The sequence below is a fragment of the Pelobates fuscus genome, chromosome 5 (genome assembly GCF_036172605.1).
Source record: "Pelobates fuscus isolate aPelFus1 chromosome 5, aPelFus1.pri, whole genome shotgun sequence".
In the NCBI taxonomy this organism is placed as follows: domain Eukaryota; kingdom Metazoa; phylum Chordata; class Amphibia; order Anura; family Pelobatidae; genus Pelobates; species Pelobates fuscus.
In genome coordinates, this window is record NC_086321.1 from 265,827,460 (window position 1) to 265,847,981 (window position 20,522).

The window sequence follows — 20,522 nt, forward strand, 5'->3', positions numbered from 1 at the left end:
TGTTGGAAAATGGTCGGTAGCGTGACATCGTTTTTTAGTATTCTCCAGTTGTCATGGATAATGTCCCTGAATTTCAATGATGACGTAGTATATGTAGTAGGGAACACCAATCTCTTGGGCTGAGCCGTGGAGGATGAAGTGTCAATAGTTGTAAGGCATCTATTGAGGGCTTTCTGTAGCACATAGCTACTGTATCCCCGCTCACGGAATTTGTGCCACATACTCTGAAGTTGTTCTTGAGCATTGTTGAAATTAGAATTATTTCGCAGCACTCGGAGAAATTGAGAATAAGGCAATGAATTTTTTAATGCTGTCGGATGGAAACTATTTGCTTGTAATAGCATGTTACGATCCGTGGGTTTGGAGTACAATGTGTAGGCCAGAGTGGAGTCTACACGTGTTACTCTGACATCCAAAAAGTCCACTGAAGATGCATCCACCACCGCTGTGAGTTCTATATTAGACGTACAAGAGTTGATCTGTGCAATCATCTGTTCAACCTCCACTGCGTCCCCCTTGACTAACATAAAAATGTCGTCGATATAGCGGACGTAAAATAGGATACGGTCTTTGTAGGGTTCCAAGATGTAGTTGGTCTCAAAGTTGAACATGTAACCATTAGCATACATGGGTGCCATAGCAGCACCCATGGATGTTCCTGCAATCTGTCTGTACCATTCAGATTCGAATCTGAAGTAGTTTTGAGATAGAACAATGTCCAGTATTTCCAACGTGAATTCTATTGAAGGACCAGTGTAGTATGTGGACGTGGCTAGAATAGACCTCATTGCCTCAATCCCTTCTTGGTGCGGTATAACTGTATATAGGCTTTTCACATCGCAAGTCACTAGGACTATAGGTTCAGAGGGTAGCAGCGTATCGGACAATCGCTTAATGAAGCTTGGAGTATCTTTAATGCACGTTGGGAGATGTTCTATAGTTTCCTTAAATAGATGGTCCAACCATTTTGCCAATGGTTCCAATACGCCCCCTATTGCAGATACAATGGGGCGTCCAGGTGGTGTCTCTCTGTTCTTGTGCACTTTGGGCAGTGTATACAACACTGGGGTTCTGGGTGCTGTTGACTGCAGGTATGCAAATAGTTCCATAGAGATTTGATTGGAGTGCAAGCCTCGTAGTAAGCAAGTTTCAATCAGGTGGATCACTTGTTCCGTAGGGTCATTTGGCAATTTGAGATAAGTCGATTGATCAGAGAGTTGTCCCAAAATTTCGGAGCGGTAATCAGAATAATTTTGAATGACAATACCGCCACCCTTGTCAGCTGGCCTAATGACGATGGTCTTGTCACTAGCCAGTGACTTAATTATTGCTCGATCCTTTTGTGTGCAATTGGAGTGGTGTGGGGAACTTTCCTTCAGATGGTCAGATGACTCTTTGTGCACTGAACGCAGAAACGTCTTGATGGAAGCCTGATTGGGCATGGGATCAAATGTACTCTTCTTCTTAAATTGAGCAGACCGGGTAGAGCAGTCAGTGGATTTAGACTTAAAGAAATCCTTCAGTCTTAAAGAGCGGCCGAATTTGTACAATTCCACCTCCCAGTTTAATGGACTTGGTTTAGAGGTGGGAACGAAGGATAGTCCCTTGCTTAATAAGCTCACTTCATCTGTTGATAAAATTCTTGATGATAAATTAAAGATAGGGGCTATCTCTGCTGACGGGGGGGTCTGCCTCTTCCCCAAAAAGGTCCGCCCTTGCTGACCACGTCTTGTGATGTGTCTACGCCTGACACACCGTGTCTGCTCTGATACCGTGTCCGTATACCCGTGTCCTCTGATGACGATGTCCCTAAAAAAGGTTGTGATGTGCCAGTCGCACCACCCTGTTGTCGTGTAGATCTTTGTTCACGAGGATATTCTGATTCAGACGTAGATTCACCAGAGGTTTTGTCAATGGTATATTGTCTAGGCTTTCTAATAGGTCTCCGTTTCTTTATAAAGTATGGTTGATCGTTCTTCCCACTCAGCCACCTGTACACTCGATGCTCCTTATAGTCTGCGGTTACTTTGTCTTGTTTTTCTCTTTTAAACCTTATCAGATCTGTTTTGTAATTTTTTATGTTTTCATTTAGCTTTAATAGAGTCGGTGCAGATTCTCCTGCTGATAACAGTACCGCTTGTTTGGTTTCCAATTCGGATATTTTTCTTCTGATCTGTATAAGATCCTCTTTCACATCTTCAATAATAATGAGCATTAAGTCTAAAGAGCACTTATTCAGAACAGAAATCCATCTCCTGCATACATGTGGTTTCAATCTTCCAATAGTAGGGATATTCCTCACACGAAACCCTCTAGGGATTTGTAGCTTCCTATGATATTCTGATAAAAACAAGCCATGCAAGTCTAAATCGGTTTCTCGTTTTCTCAGGCGTAACAATTCAAAATAAATGTCCCTCAAGGACGTGGTGTTAGGCAATTCTGTAGTAGATTCCGCCCAGCGAATCCTCTCCGCATCATCTTCACTGTATTGCCATGTTTCTGCTTGGTCAGACAAACCCCCAGCAAGTGAGAAAAAATCTTCCATAGATGAAAAAGAAAAAGCATATGCCGTATACTCCAGTAAATAGTGGTATAGACCAGGAACTGAATAGTATCACAAAAATGTTATAGAAAAAATATATATAAGGGACCCAACTCCCTATTCAGGGTGCATAGAAAGTCAGCTCAAGCCACTGAGCTATAGATACAAAAATAGAAAATAATCTTGCACTCCATATAGTGGAAATACTTGCCCGGTGCTTGTCAAGCCAAAATGTAGAAAGGTTGAAAATGATAGCACTCCCAGGACTCCAATGTAATATTTAACTTTTAATAATTAGTAAAATAAAATGATCGACGTTTCAGTCTGCTATTTACAGACTTTCATCAGGACTAATACATGCAAGACTGGTACACACATATATACAGAAGTAAAAACAAGCAATTAACTTACCCACCACCGGAATGCACTCCCACTCCCTGTCTGTCCGGTCCGAAAAACGCGCGGGTTCCGCCGTCGGTCACGTGTGCGTACGTGACGTCATCACGTGGCGTCGGCGTCATTACCGCGTCACGTGATCGGCCACTGTCCACCCCAATGGCTTGAATGAGAAGTATTCACTGTCTGCTTTTCTGTGATATGCTCACTCTGACACTAGCTGTGGTGGGAGTTTGGTACCCATCCAATGGGTCTAGGTACCATCTCTATGGCTCAGCGTGTCGTGGTGCAGAGGTCTCCTGTAAGGCCCGTTACACCGTTGTGTACTATCTGAGGTCATTATGATACCTTAGTGTTGTGGTCTACTAGGGCTGTGTCTTTAGATTAGCAGTTGGTTATGTTGTTGGGTATATTTGTATGGTACCTATTTTTCTTTACTCATTTGTGCACCTAAGTACCCTGCGGAGGCAGAAAGGGGGAAGTGATGCCCACCCTGGGGGATAGGCATACACCCTAGCTTCCCTGCTAACTTGGGTACTGCTCGTTCTCCTGGTACTCTTGTACAGATTATTGTGTTGTATATATTTTGAACTAGGGGACTGACATCCTCCCTGCTCTGGAATAGTATTCCTATTTGGAACCATACACTTTATAGCCACATGGAACAATTCCATGCATTCTTAAGGTGCTCAATCCTAGGAGCTATTTTATCCAGTCCTAAGTTTATTCTGCTTCATGGCGAGTTTAAAGTATGGGTAGTGTTGCCCACCCAGGGGGATAGGTATTCTCCCACGATACAATACTTTACTTGCTCTAATTTCCACTTGGTGTATATCCCTAGCTTTGAAGTGGCTCTTTCTTTTATTAATGTGTTGTAATATATTTAGGATATAGACACATAGGTGTTTGATTTATGACAGCCAGTGTCATTAACTACCCTGCAATGCTTAGATTGAGTGCATGTGACACATTCTTCTTGAGCTCATGCATGTTATCATTATTATTATGTATTTTTATTTTATTTTTCTTGGCTTCCAGTTCCTCTCTGGTTTGATTTATATGCCTGTTTTGCTTGGTCGTTAAATTTATTGATAAGCCTTCTCTGCCTTTATACTTGGTACTTTATGTATATATTCTATCAAGGGCTATATGTGTATCACATATTTGATAATGAATTAGATTGGGCAGACTGTTTGGGTTATACCCAATATACATATTATGTAAATGTCCCTCGAGCTGTGTTTATGTTTATTTTAGTTGCTATGGACACTTTGGTCGCATAGCAACAGTCTCCCAATGAAGCTGCATTCCGGCCGATCACGTGACGCGGTAATGACGCCGACGCCACGTGATGACGTCACGTACGCACACGTGACCGACGGCGGAACCCGCGCGTTTTTCGGACCGGACAGACAGGGAGTGGGAGTGCATTCCGGTGGTGGGTAAGTTAATTGCTTGTTTTTACTTCTGTATATATGTGTGTACCAGTCTTGCATGTATTAGTCCTGATGAAAGTCTGTAAATAGCAGACTGAAACGTCGATCATTTTATTTTACTAATTATTAAAAGTTAAATCTTACATTGGAGTCCTGGGAGTGCTATCATTTTCAACCTTTCTACATTTTGGCTTGACAAGCACCGGGCAAGTATTTCCACTATATGGAGTGCAAGATTATTTTCTATTTATATATATATATATATATATATATGTTTGTATATATATAATTATAAATATATATATATATATATATATATATATATATAAAATTATGTTATTCTAACGTTAAGTGTATTTTAATATTTATATATATGTATAGATATATATACATCGTAGAAGCTTGCACTCCAAGAAGACTTTTGTAGTGCCCGGTGCTGGTTGTGGCAAAGGTAGATATGGGTGTAGAAACAATCGCACTCCTGGGACTTGGTTGAAGTAGTAAAATTGAGCTTTTATTTATTCCATATAAAATATCAACGTTTCAGCTCCAACATGGAGCTTTCATCAGGACAGGTAACTTGTAACAAATGTGCAGACAAGAGAATTTATACCCCATATCCCTCCAAAACAAACTGAACACTCAAATTAAATTAAATATGCACCACAGGAGTGTACTTACTGAATCAGTGTCCAGATGTAGCACAGCTGGCCATGGCTGTCTCCCACTCTGCCCTTGTATCTGCATAATTAGGGCTCAGAGGGAAGGGGGGAGGGGAGTGTTTGTGTTCCAACCATTTCCTGGCAATATCCGGTATGCATGGTTTGAGGTTACCATGATTACAAACAGAACTATAACTCTCATCATCCTTAGCCAGCGGTGTTGCCAGGGTACTTGATTCAGTAGGGTAAAAAAGCTTGTATAAATAGAAAGTTACTAAGCAGTGAATTACTAAAAACAAATACTCGCAGGACAAGATGGTGAATCACAAAGCTAACAAACTATTAGTATAATAGACAGATAGTTAGAATGCATCTTATCTATAAGTTTAAGGGAAGGACTTGGTGGGAGTAGCGACAGAGTACCGTCAACCTTATAGTAATAGCTTGTACTGGCACTTTTTTTAAGTGGCAAAAAGGTTTTAGTGCTAAGACAACATAGCCTCAACAGAATAGCTATAGCAGGGTGATAGCAATAGGAATGAGTTGGTGCAGGACTTGACACACAGTGACAGTGCAATGAAGTAACTATTTGAAAATAGTAACATAATATAATTGTACATATTAGGTATATTGAGCTGGACACATAATGACATGGTATTGTCAATTCAGTAACTAACACATATAGCAACAATTAATATACTGGAAGTGTTGTCACATTAAAGTTTAGCACACCAGAGATAAGTAGCAGATGCTAAGTATAGACATAGAGGAATTATCCTAAAAATACTGATAAGGCACGTTTTTCATTGAGACTCTTAGGGTGGACAGTATTCAAAGTTTTAATCCAATAGACTTCCCGTTGAAGTAAAAGTTTCTTACGATCTCCTCCTCTGCGAAGGGGGGGGGGGGATGTGGTCTATAGCCATAAACTTCAACGTTGGAAGGGGGTGTCCAAATGCCAAAAAGTGTTTGGCCACAGGGAGGTCAGCCTTATTGTCCCTATAGGCTATGCGGATATTAGAACGATGGTTCCTTATGCGTTCTCTTAAGGGGAGATCTGTCTTTCCTATATAGGACAGTCCACAGGGACACAGCAGCTTGTAGATTACAAAGTATGTAGTGCAAGTGAGTCTATGTTTGATAGGGTATCTCTTCCCTGAATGAGGGTGAGTGAAGTATTTACCTGGTGACATGTGACTACAGGTGACACAGCCCAGACAGCGGTAGCAGCCCCAGTTAACAGATGTCTGTTCCTTGGTGTAACAGTGCACTGGATCTGTTTTGACAAGAAGATCCTTCAGGTTCCTCCCTCTTTTATAACACATCATGGGGGGATTGTGGAAGACCTCTGGTAGGCTCGGGTCACGTTCTAGGATGCGCCAGTTGGACCTTAGTGCATTTTGTAGACTGTTGGACGCTGTGGTACGTGGTTGGAAATACCAGGCGTGGATTATTTTTGGTATTCTGTCGTGCTGGCTCTTGACTTTTAATCAGTGCTTGTTGTAAGGTTGATTCTTTATAGCCTCTATCTCTGAATTTGGTCCACATCTCTTTGATCTGTTTTTGGGTATTCACAGGATCAGAATTGTTGTGCACTCCCCTCATAAATTGAGAGAGTGGTAGTGATTCCTTGAGTGGTTTCGGGTGGAAACTGTCTGCTTTGAGTATTGTATTTCTATCTGTTGGTTTGGTATAGAGGGTGTATGCCAATTTGGACTGGTTCTTGTAGATGTGGACGTCGAGGAAGTCGACTTCTGTGGGGCTTGCTGTCATTGTGAGTTTGACCGGTGTGGGTGCTTCATTAATCGAATCTACCATAGATGTGATTGACTCCAAGTCCCCTCTACATATTATAAACACATCATCGATGAATCGACGATAGAAGATTATATTTGCAGCAAAAGGTTGTAGGATGTGTAGGGACTCAAATACAAACATGTAGCTGTTGGCATACATCGGAGCCATGGCTGCCCCCATGGAAGTGCCTGATGTCTGTTGGTACCAGGTGTGTTCAAACCTGAAGTAGTTGGAAGTTAGAACGATCCTCAGGATTTCCAGTACAAATTCTATGGGGGGGCCTTTGTATACTGTGGAATTTTGTAGTACTTTGCGCATTGCTTCAATACCAGCTTAATGTGGGATTATGGTGTAGAGACTCTTGACGTCACTATACAATATACCTAATATGTACAATTATATTATGTTACTATTTTCAAATAGTTACTTCATTGCACTGTCACTGTGTGTCAAGTCCTGCACCAACTCATTCCTATTGCTATCACCCTGCTATAGCTATTCTGTTGAGGCTATGTTGTCTTAGCACTAAAACCTTTTTGCCACTTAAAAAAGTGCCAGTACAAGCTATTACTATAAGGTTGACGGTACTCTGTCGCTACTCCCACCAAGTCCTTCCCTTAAACTTATAGATAAGATGCATTCTAACTATCTGTCTATTATACTAATAATTTGTTAGCTTTGTGATTCACCATCTTGTCCTGCGAGTATTTGTTTTTAGTAATTCACTGCTTAGTAACTTTCTATTTATACAAGCTTTTTTACCCTACTGAATCAAGTACCCTGGCAACACCGCTGGCTAAGGATGATGAGAGTTATAGTTCTGTTTGTAATCATGGTAACCTCAAACCATGCATACCGGATATTGCCAGGAAATGGTTGGAACACAAACACTCCCCTCCCCCCTTCCCTCTGAGTCCTAATTATGCAGATACAAGGGCAGAGTGGGAGACAGCCATGGCCAGCTGTGCTACATCTGGACACTGATTCAGTAAGTACACTCCTGTGGTGCATATTTAATTTAATTTGAGTGTTCAGTTTGTTTTGGAGGGATATGGGGTATAAATTCTCTTGTCTGCACATTTGTTACAAGTTACCTGTCCTGATGAAAGCTCCATGTTGGAGCTGAAACGTTGATATTTTATATGGAATAAATAAAAGCTCAATTTTACTACTTCAACCAAGTCCCAGGAGTGCGATTGTTTCTACACCCATATCTACCTTTGCCACAACCAGCACCGGGCACTACAAAAGTCTTCTTGGAGTGCAAGCTTCTACGATGTATATATATCTATACATATATATAAATATTAAAATACACTTAACGTTAGAATAACATAATTTTATATATATATATATATATATATATATATATATATTTATAATTATATATATACAAACATATATATATATATATATATATATATATATAAATAGAAAATAATCTTGCACTCCATATAGTGGAAATACTTGCCCGGTGCTTGTCAAGCCAAAATGTAGAAAGGTTGAAAATGATAGCACTCCCAGGACTCCAATGTAAGATTTAACTTTTAATAATTAGTAAAATAAAATGATCGACGTTTCAGTCTGCTATTTACAGACTTTCATCAGGACTAATACATGCAAGACTGGTACACACATATATACAGAAGTAAAAACAAGCAATTAACTTACCCACCACCGGAATGCACTCCCACTCCCTGTCTGTCCGGTCCGAAAAACGCGCGGGTTCCGCCGTCGGTCACGTGTGCGTACGTGACGTCATCACGTGGCGTCTCTCTTGAATCTAATAAGCTCTGTTTTGTAGATCTTGACACTTTGTTCTAGCTTCAGTACAATGGGTGCTGATTCAACTGCAGATAGCAACAGTGCTTCTTTATTTTCCAATTCTGTTATTCTTTTCCTTACTGCAATCAAGTCTTCTTTCACATTCTCTATAATGATGAGTATGAGATCTAATGAGCACTTATTGAGAACAGCTATCCACCTTTTGCATACCTTGGGCTTTAAGCGTCCAATTGTAGGTATGTTCTTGATTCTGAAGCCTCTTGGTATCTGTAATCGTTTATGATAGTCTGAGAGGAATAAACCGTGTAAGTCCAAATCAGTTTCCCTTTTTCTCAGTCTCAATAATTCATGAAAAATTTCTTTCAATGTTGTAGTGTTTGGTAAATCAGTACTTGTCGTTTCCCATCTTATCCTTTCTGCATCCTGGTCAGTGTATTGGAAAACCTCAGCTAGTTCTGCGAGGCCTCCTGCTTGAGTAAAAAAGTAATCCATAAGGTGATGTTTGAGAGGCAGACAGGTGTTGAATAGATGAGGTTGAAGGTACGATAAGATCGTATGGTATAGGTATCCTCGTGTTGCTTAGAGTTGCAAGCGTATATAAATAGTTTAATAGTTCTTATGGGGATGAGTTCCCTTCAGTCTGGGTGCATGGCAAGGCTCCTGCCTATGGAGTCATAATACATACATCGTAGTAGCTTGCACTCCAAGAAGACTTTTGTAGTGCCCGGTGCTGGTTGTGGCAAAGGTGTGTGTGTGTATTTGTGTTTAGCAATGTATTAACTATCCACTCACATGGCCCTGGAGGGCAGGATGGCTGGAGCTGCTGCAGGGGGACTGATGGGCCCTCCCCCCCCCCCCCGACCGTGATCATCGCGGATTGACAGTCCAGGTAGGTCCAGGGCTCCTATTTGCCGCGGACGATGTATTTATAACATCATTCTAAATGTATTTTGATTTAAATATATATGTATATTAATATAAAAATAGTTAGAACAAATTTAAACCAGTATATATATTTGTTTACATTTAATTACATTTTTATTATATATTTTTTAAATGTATTTATTGATTATTTTTATATAGTATTATGTTATTATATATATTATTATATATATATATATATATATATATATATATATGTTTGTATATATATATAATTATAAATATATATATATATATATATATATATATATATATATATATAAAATTACGTTATTCTAACGTTAAGTGTATTTTAATATTTATATATATGTATATATATAATTATATAGATTAATATTAAAATATACTTTTAATAATGATTTATGTATGTGTATGTGTATATAAAATTACTTAGATTATATATATATAGCCAAAGAAAATCAGCACTCCCAGGATTTGTATCAAAAATGAAAATAAGTCTTTATTCCAACGGTCAACGTTTCAGTTCCGCTAGGGAACTTTCATCAGGACAGAATATTCAAGTATATAATCGTTAATATGTGTAGTAACAGCTTGCTGATCAAAGAAGATTTTTTTTTCTTCTTTTGTAACAATTGGAAATATTTTCACATTGTGTTTTGTTTGTTTGATTGTTTGCCTTCTTTTGAATTAACAGCTCAAACATATATGTGGTAAGTTGAACTAGATGTGACAGGTTCGACTGTTTTTACAATCTACTTTAACATATATCCATGTAGCTACAAAGTAAATCTGTTTTATTTATTAACTGTTTGTGGCTTATTTATTGTGCTTGAATGCCTATTTATTACTAATAGACTTTTGGTACAAATTTTGACCAATTTGCATGTGCCATATGGATGTATCCTGAAAAAACTACAAGTCCATGGTGCCATAAACAAATGATTGATAGTTAAGAGACAGTCCGAAATTACTTTAACTACTAAAAAATAGACCAGATATTAGCTGGACCAAATGTTTAAAATACATAAATGAATCATAGAAACATAGAATGTGATGGCAAATAAGAACCATTCGGCCCATCTAGTCTGCCCAAGCGTAACCAAATGCTAAAAATTGTGAATATTGTCAGAATGTGGACTAAATTAAAATGCAAAATACCATTTTATTTGGTCAGAATTCAGTCACAATTTTTCTGACTTTGGATTGAAATTAGCTTCATTAAAAGTACCTGAACTTGTGCCCATTTTTGTACTGCAAAAAATGTGTACATATGAATACTTTGTATATGTTTTAGTACAGTGAAAGACTCATTTTGCACACACTTGGTTTGTTTGAATAGGTTTTCCTGAATCAGTTGGACAATATTTGGGTGAGCCAAACCATTGGGTCAATAACATTCAGTCATACAAATTAAAAAAACATTTCAGACTAATTAAGTTGGCTGAACGAAATGTTTCTGTTAAGGGAAACAATAAGTGCAAAGCTGTCTTCCTGGCACTATAGCTCCCTCTGCCTCCCCCGTCCCTTGCGCCCCAATCACCACTGTAAATAAAGGCTTAAAAACATTTTGAATGTACGGTAAGATATCATGTGTCAGAACAGTATGATAATGTCGTAATACTTTATTTGGTTTAACAAATACTTAAGAATAACATAAATATATATTATATAAGAATGCAGAATGAGCATTGGCTATAGAATTAACAGGTTACTATATATAATGTATATAATATTCCGCTCATATTTAAATATAGAATAAGTAAGTAAAGTGATACTCAAGGTATCATACCTGTTGAGTTTAACTGGAGTGGTTATTGTGCCTTAGAAGTCTTACAATTTATTTTCCATTGTGGCAAAATATGGCTTTAAATCAAAGTTTGAAGCTCAGTTGAAATATCTTATTGATAAGAGAACCTGGAACTACACTTTCCAGCTCTCATACCAATGCAGAAGCCAAGTACCAATCATCAGAGAGACAGATAACTCTTTACACTGACTGGGGGATTACATATATCTAACATTCTGTTGTAGGGAGACTTGCAGGACATGCTCCACAGGCCCAAAGTACTCATATTTTTCAAAATTTTCCATATTCCCTCTTTACTCCTCTTATCTCTCTAATCCCCCTTATTGCTGTAAACGTTCTTAGTTTAACTACCAATGTACTTAAAAAGGATCAGCCTAGGAAATGTTTATAAATATTAGACAAAAAATGTGATAACATAAATTAAAATCTTTAGATTATGGTAAGCACAGATAATCTAAATTGATACTAGGGATGGGCAAATAGATGTAAGTGGGTTCAGAACTGTTGAAAGGCTTTGTAAGTAAAAATAAAAATACTCTTGAAGATACTGGAAACCGCCAAAGATGGTAAAGCAGTTTATAAGGAATGTTTGTGACGATGTTGAAACTGGTGGCAGAAAGTTGATTTTTAGGATAATAAAATGATAGATTTAAACAATATTCAGTTTGAGTGTGTGGAAATGGGAATATCAATGAGGAATTAAATAAAACTTTGCCCATTTACTAAATATAGTTTCTCATGTTTCTTTTTTCTTTTCTTTTTTTCTTTTATGGCAATGCTGAATATTTATGTCAAAAGGCAAACATTAGCTCTGCCAGAAGAAATTGTCTCAAAAACAAAGAAGAAATGTTTAGAGATGCTCATTAGCTTGCCCTTCGGTAAATCCCCACTCAGGTCTCAAAAACATTTTTGCTGACTTGTGCCATTACGAGAACTAGTTGCAAGGCTTATCAGACTGATCCCACTCTTAAGTGGAATTCAGAACTGAAATGCTAGCAAGTTTTCTCTGCCCGAGAGATCCTGCAACCCCCAGACAATCATTTCCGCCTTCTTTTGGGCCTCGTCAGAGAAGTGTAGGTGATACCCCTTTAGGTACAGTGAGCAAGGGGTCTAAATTAACCTTTTAACTTGGGGAGAGCTCTAAGAACAGACAAAAGCTTAGAGGAACTCCGTAGCTTGCCCTTTGGTAAATCCCCACTCAGGTCTCCAAAAAGTCTCAAAAAAGGTCTCAAAAAAGTTTTTGCTTACAGAGATAACCAGTTCCAAGGCATACCAGACTGATCCCTCAAAAAGGACAGTCCAGAACCACAAACCCTGCATGAGAGATACAGCAACCTTGGACGATCGTTTCAGACTTTTTTGGGCCTTGCCAGCAAGGCGTAGCTGATACCCTTCTAGGGGTAACTATTTTGAGACCTGTGCAGAAATGTATCGAAAGGCAAGCTACTGAGTTCCCCTAAGCTTTTGTTTATTCTCAGACTTCTTATATTCTATGTTTTTGCTGCAGCACATTAACTTGGCTCTCTTCAAGTTCAAAAGGCTAATCCAAATGTGGACCTCGAGCTCACTGTACCTAGAGGAGTATCATCTGCATCTCACTGACGAGGCCAAAAGAATGCCAAAATGATCGTCTAGGGTTGCTGTATCTCTCAAGTAGAGAGAACGCTTTTATTTTTTTTTTACCTGCCCTTATGGGTGGGATTAGTCTGATATACCTTGGAACTGTTTCTCTCTGTAAAGGTACACATGAGGAAAAACTATTTTGAGACCTGAGCAGGGATTTACCGAATGGCAAGCTACAGAGTTCCTCTAAGCTCTTATCCATTCTCAGAGTTCTATTATATTATCTGTTTTTGGTGAAATACATTTGTTTCTAAGGAAATTATAATTACCACAATGCCAAAATCCATTTAGTAGATGGGATGGATGGGATGCATGATATAGTCAATTTTGATTAATTAACGACTAATGAGACCATGCGAAAGGCCCCTAGCAAAATGTAACCAATTAGCCTACCTAGCAAAGTTTAAAGGCAATGCACCCTTGATGTCAATCCATAACCTTTTCAGTCTTACAGTGCAATACTTCTCTTTTTTTTGTGATGCTGAAATTACATAATAATTTACAATAATGAAAAGGGGGAAAAATGGTGTTTAGGTGTCACCAAAACACAAACATACTGCTTGAGAATGCTAAGTATTTCTCTTACTACCACCTAATATAATTTGTCTGGCCTCTTATATGTTGTCCATGAGCTCCAAAATTAACCACATGGCAGTAAATGCACCATTTTCTTCCACCCTGGGAGATAAGTAAACTTTAGATTTGGACCTGGAAAATGATGTCTACTAAGGTAGAGATCATTAATTATAATGCTAAATCACAGGGATCCTAAGGCATACCCTGGCAAAATATAATCAGGTTTGACAAAATCTGCATGGATTACTGGCATAAACTCTTTTGTTACTCTCTGTCATACTTAATGTAATCTTCTGCCAAATGAGGTGATAAAAGTATGTGTATCGACTCCTGCTGTTTGATTTACTAACTTATGTCAAAACTACCATAGCTGAAAAGGAGTTATGTTTGGAAGTAATCAGGAGAATTCATACTACTATATTACTAGCATACTGGTTCTCACATTAGACTCACAGTTTACTAGTTCTAGTACGGTTTCCTTTCCTGTTTTTCCTTTTGTCTGAAGAATTACACAGTAGCATTCTTGTGTACATTTTCCCGAGTGTCAATAAACAGTTTTGGGCTTTAGTAAATTGAACCGTGTGGCAAACATAGCCGACCACTTTAAAATGTGTTTGTATTCTTGCTTAAACAGTGTAATGTTTATAAAATGTGTATTAGAAATTATCAGACAAAACATCAAAAGCTACCTTGAATTACATTAGAGAGATATGTATTTAGACACAATCTACCAATCTCACATTTATGAACCGACCTTCCAAATTTTGTTTCAACAGGTTTTTAACTAATACCACATTTAGTGGAGTTAGTGGACACATCAAGGTGAAAGAGTCATCCATTGTAAACTCTGAAAACCATTACTTTATTTGGAATCTACAGCATGATCCTCTTGGCAAGCCAATGTGGACTCGACTTGGGAGTTGGCAAGATAGAAAAATCATTATGGATTATGGGTTGTGGCCAGACCAAGCACAGAGGCACAAAAATCAATATCAACAGCCTACTCGACTCCACCTCAGAGTTGTCACTTTGGTAGAACATCCATTTGTGTTTACAAGAAATGTAGATGATGATGGCCAGTGTATAGCAGGACAACTGTGCTTAGATCCCATGACAAATGATTCAGGTGTACTCGACAGCCTATTTGAAAGCCTACAAAGTGATAATGACACAGTGCCAATTGAATTCAAAAAATGCTGCTATGGCTACTGCATTGATTTGTTAGAAAAATTGTCAGAAGATATGAATTTTGACTTTGACCTATACATTGTTGGGGATGGTAAATATGGTGCATGGAAAAATGGCCACTGGACAGGACTTGTAGGTGATTTACTTGGCGGTGCAGCCCACATGGCAGTGACATCATTCAGTATTAACACAGCAAGAAGTCAAGTCATCGATTTCACCAGCCCATTCTTTTCCACTAGTCTGGGTATTTTAGTAAGGACCAAGGATACTGCTGCTCCAATTGGAGCATTTATGTGGCCACTTCATTGGACGATGTGGCTTGGGATATTTGTGTCTCTTCACATTACTGCAATATTCCTCACACTTTATGAATGGAAAAGTCCATTTGGTATGACTCCAAAGGGCAGAAACAGAAGCAAAGTATTTTCATTTTCCTCTGCATTAAATGTGTGTTATGCTATACTCTTTGGCAGGACGGCAGCTATCAAAACACCCAAATGTTGGACCGGGAGGTTTCTAATGAATCTATGGGCTATTTTTTGTTTATTTTGTTTATCGACATACACAGCTAACCTTGCAGCAGTCATGGTAGGAGAGAAAATATATGAGGAACTTTCTGGCATACACGATCCAAAGGTTAGTCAACCTACACTGAATAATTAATTCCACTATTGTTGCTTTGTTAATGTTGTATATTATTATTATTATTATTATTATTATTATTATTTATATTGTTATTAACCCCTTCAGGATGGAGTCAATAGTACACGTTCTGATCAAAACAAAACGTAAACAAAAACTGGAATTTGCCCTATATGTCTGTTCAACCGTAATACACCTCTTTCATATTAAACGCACCCGCACTTATTATATATCATTTTGTTCAGGAGAAACAGGGCTTTCATTTAATATCAAATATTTATATATGAAACATAATTTATTATGAATAAAATAAAAAAAACTGTGAGAAAGTTTAATTTAAAAAAAAAAAAAAATTGTAGTTCCACCTCGCATTTTAGCTGTAAATGTCATAATACTGTTAGGTTTTACGGCAAACAAATTCACATATTTGTAATCAGCGATGTCTCACGAGTACAACAGTACCCCCCATTAACAGGTTTTATGGTGCTTTGGAAAGTTACAGGGTCAAATATAGCATGTTACATTTTCAAATTGAAATTTGCCAGATTAGTAATGTTACTTTTGAGACTGTGTGGTTGCGTAGGAATGAGATTTACCCCCATAATGGCATACCATTTGAAAAAGTAAACAACCAAAGGTATTGAAAGTGGGGTATGTTTAGTCTTTTTTAGTAGCCACTTAGTCACAAACACTGGCCAAAGTTAGCGTTCATATTTGTTTTTGTGTGAAAAAAGCAAAAAACTAATATTTGGCCAGTGTTTGTGACTAAGTGGCTACTAAGAAAGACTGGACATACCCCACTTGCAATACCTTGGGTTGTCTACTTTTGCAAATGGTATGCCATCATGGGGGTAATTCTCATTCCTGGGCTACCATACACTCTCAAAGGCAACATAACCAATCTGGCAAATTTCAATGTCAAAAAAATGAAATGCAAGCCTTATATGTGACTCTCTAACTTTCCAAAACACCATAAAACTTGTACATGGGGGTACTGTTATTCTCGGGAGACTTCACTCAACACATATATTAGTGTTTTAAAACAGTAAAACATATTACAACAATAATATAGTCCATAAAAATGACGTTCGTTTGTAAAAAAAATGCAAAAAACTTCACTTTTACTTAAAATATCATCATTTTAATACAATTTACCAGTTTGAAACACTAATATTTGAGTTCAGCGAAGTCTCCCAAGTAAAACAGTACCCCCTATGTACAGGTTTTATGGTGTCTTGGAGAGTTACAAGGTCAAATATAGTGCTTGCCAATTAGGGATTATTCTAGCTTTAGTGACTGAATAATCTAAATTTTATTAATGACAGGAGGCGAATATTTGCTTTATCTTTCTTTACTGAACCTCCCAGCAGCAAAGGAACAGTTAACAGTAATGTAAAAATTTCAACCAATCAGATAGTATAACAGTATTATATGATGTCATCAAACTCCTCCCATATCCTCTTTCTTGCTGTGGTCGATGATATGTCTGTGTCAACCGTGTAAACTGTAACGATGAACTGCGGACTAAGTTGGAGTCCTGAAGTAGTCAACATGTGGAATCTTCAGCGTGCTTGAAGGAGCCGTATATACAAAGGTAGGTATTTTTCACACTAAGGGAATAGAGAAGAGACGTGAGAGTATAGGTTCTCATACTAAGTGAATGCAATTTATGGCATGTATGTTAAGAACAAATTGTAGTTACTCTTTGAATATAATATTGAATATTTCAAACACTAGATTAGAAGTGTTATGGCGTGAACCTATGGCAGATGGTGTATAAAGTGTGTGTAACCAGTAGACTGGAATGCATAGTAACTTACCTGGGCGGGTGTTAAAAAGTGAAAATAAAGAAGGGGGGGAAAATATTCGCCTCCTGTCATTAATAAAATTTAGATTATTCAGTCACTAAAGCTAGAATAATCCCTAATTTTATGTCAAGACAGGAGGCTTCATATTTGCTGTTTTAACGCTCCTATATGATAGAAGATGCAGCATGTGTCATAGGTTTGAAATAAAATGTACGGAATGTGGACTCTCTGGACCAATCTGCAGATGACAAAATGTCTGAGAGGAAGCTTCCCGCGCGAAAGGCTGAGGATGTGGCTGCTCCTCTGACTGAATTTGCGCCAAAATTTGAGTCAATGCCTGCTTGCGCTAGTATCCATCTGATCCACCGTGCGACGGATACCGGTTTGTGTGGTTTTACATAAGACACGAGGAGGGGTCCCGTAGGGGGGCGTAGAGTGGTGGTGGCATCTAAATAATGCCTTACGCAGAGTGCCACGCAGAGTGACTGTCTATTAGGAAAGTAAGGTAGAATAAGGAGGAAGAATTAGTTTTGTTTGCTAATTTTCATTAGCGGTCCAGGATTCTAAAAGGGAAAAGACTTGAGTGATATCCCAGAAACAGGAGTATTTAGGAAGAGGGGGTCTGGCTAACCTGATCCCTCGTAAACGTCTACAGACTGAAGGATGTTTCCCTATTGACGCATTGTCAATGGGATTATGGGCCGCAGAGATAGTGGATCTATAGACATTAATTGATCGATAGGATTTACCTTGATCAAATAGGGTAGACAGAAAATTTAGGATGATCGTCAGAGGTGCTGAAAAACACCAGCTGACCCAGACTGGGTTCTCCTTAGTGGAGTGACAATGACTATCGTCACTATTAGGGCTTTGACCCGGTAGCGGGTGCGTTGGATCATGGAGAAAGGTGGGAACGCATAGGCTCCTGTCTCCGGCCAAGGATGTAGAAAGGCGTCGACTGCCCATGACTGGGGTCTGGGAGCCAGCTGATAAAGGCTTCCGTCTGGCGGTTCAGACGGGATGCAAACAGGTCCAGTTTAAGGGGCCCGCGAAGGCAATGAATTTGGTGGAACACGCGGGGGTCTAATTGCCAGTCGCTTACATCCCTCCAATGGCGAGAGAACCAATCCGCGACTAGGTTGTCCGTGCCCGGAAGATATTCCGCTCTGATAGATAAGTTCCGTTCTAGACAGAATTGGTAAAGATCTTTGGTCAGATCGGATAGTAGCTTGGATCGGGAGCCTCCTAACCGATTCACATAGCGCACTGCAGAGACGTTGTCCATGCGCAGTACTACAGTTGAAACAGTCTTTCGTGAAACTGCAAATTGCGAAAGATCCTGTAATCAATTCCAAACAATTGATGTGCAGTGCTTGTTCGGATGGGGACCAAAGTCCCCCTGTGGACCCTTGGGCGCATGTGGCGCCCCATCCCAGGAGACTGGCATTGGATTCCAGAATGAAATCTGGTTGTGATCCGAAGATGGCTTTGCCATTCCAGGCTTCCATACTGTGAAGCCACCAGTGAAGTTCTGTACAAACTTCGTCTGTCAGTTGGATGTACTGATCGTAGGAGGTGGAACGGTGTAGGTAGTATGTCTTGAGCCGTTGCATGGCTCGGTAGTGTAAAGGTCCTGGGTAAATGGCTTGGATAGAGGCGGACAGTAGGCCTATAGTATGGGCCAGATCGCGTAAGCGAATCTGATGGGTTGATAACAATTTGCGAATGTCTTGTGCCATTATCAGGATGTCATCCAAATATATGATGGATCGAATCCCCTGTGATCGGAGTAGCGCCATCACTGGTTTCATCAGTTTCGTGAAACATCATGGTGCGGAGCATAGTCCGAACGGGAGGCATGTGAATTGCCAGATTTCCTCTTGCCAGAGGACTTGAAGGAAAGCTCGATGGTTGCGAGCAATAGGAACTGTGAGGTATGCGTCTTTGAGATCGAAGCTGGAGAACCAATCTCCCACGCAAAGGAGGTCCCTGAGTAGATGGATGCCCTCCATCTTGAAGTGGCGATACCTGACAAAGTGATTCAGGTTTTTTAAAGTTGATAATTGGGCGTAGGTCTCCAGTTTTTTGTGGCCAAAAAAAAATGTTGCTTAGAAAAGTATGCGGGAAAGGTGATTTCTCTATTGGCTCTTTTTTTTTTTTTTTTTTTTACTAGCTTGCGCAGTTCGGTTTGTAGTGTCAGGTTGTCTGCTGCAGACATCTGTAGTGGTGTAGGTGGGGTGTCCTGGAAGGGGTGGAAAGGAAATCTATTTGAACCCTTGGACTGTGTGTAGGACTGTGTGTAGATCCTGAGAAAGTAATTCCCACTGTTGGAAAAACTGGTTAATCGACCTGCTATAGGTACATTGAAAGAAGGGAGATTTATTACCTGGAGCAGCTCTTCCGCGTAGGAAGGCAGATCCACGTCCCCGGATAGACCCTCTATTAGTGAATAGTTGCCTGTGGTAGGGTCGGGGTTGTCCCGATTGCCAATAGTTTTCAGAGAGGCGAGGCCTGTAGCCTGTGAAGGCGATTCTGCTGTTCGTTTAGCCTCTATAACGTCCAGCTCTCCCAGAAAAACGGCCTGACTGAGAACGAAAAACCCTGCGCAAGGAGGATTGGGCCTTATTTAGGGTGGTAAACACCGCTACATGTTTGGAAAGGTCTTTCATGAACGAGTCCCCAAACAGTAATCCATTGCCTCTGGTCCCAGTTCTCGGGAGCTCAGATCGGCTAATTTTTGCATCCAGTTTGTACAGTGCCACCTAGCGTCTCTCAGTGGACATGGCCACATTAGCGTTGCCTAGTAAGCATAAGGCTCTCTAACTGTGTTTGGGTCAAATCTGGCGTGAGAGCTACCTTGTTTGGAATGGTCGGTCGAGGGCACTCGGCTCTGAGTTTTGCCCTAATTTCTTTGTCCAGTGGTTTGCATAACCACATTTTACAAAAGTTGGAAATGTGCTCTGGTGGAGCCCATTCTGCCGACCGTGGGTGTCTGATGACCCTGGGGTCAAATAAAGGATCACCCGAAGCATCCAGAAGGATGTCTGAATCGGGCCCTTTTGATTAGGTAGTATAGCATCTAGATCTTTATGTGTGAGAAAGGTTTCCTTGACAAATTCCGATGGGGTATCCCCTAGCGCATTCGCCGAGGGGTCCTCACCAGAATATCCAAGGAAATAATCGTCAACCCCGTCTAACGTGTGGGATGTAGACCCTCTAAGGGGTTAAAGTTAGCTTGAACGGGGCGAGTGGCAATCAATTTTTGGGACTTGGCAGGAGCCTTGCCCTTGCCCGCAGACCTACTCTCCCCTTTCCAGGGGCGTTTGCGTGTAACCTCCTGATCCGAGGGTTGAGAGT

General features: G+C 39.6%; 1 protein-coding gene across 1 annotated transcript in view; it reads left to right on the plus strand.

The window, feature by feature from the left end:
- GRIN3A (glutamate ionotropic receptor NMDA type subunit 3A) overlaps positions 1-20,522 on the plus strand; it is a 380,703-nt gene that overhangs the window by 175,994 nt on the left and 184,187 nt on the right. The window contains exon 3 of the mRNA XM_063455270.1: positions 14,304-15,351. Coding sequence (XP_063311340.1) covers positions 14,304-15,351 — 1,048 coding nt within the window. The remainder of the gene's footprint in view (positions 1-14,303; positions 15,352-20,522) is intronic.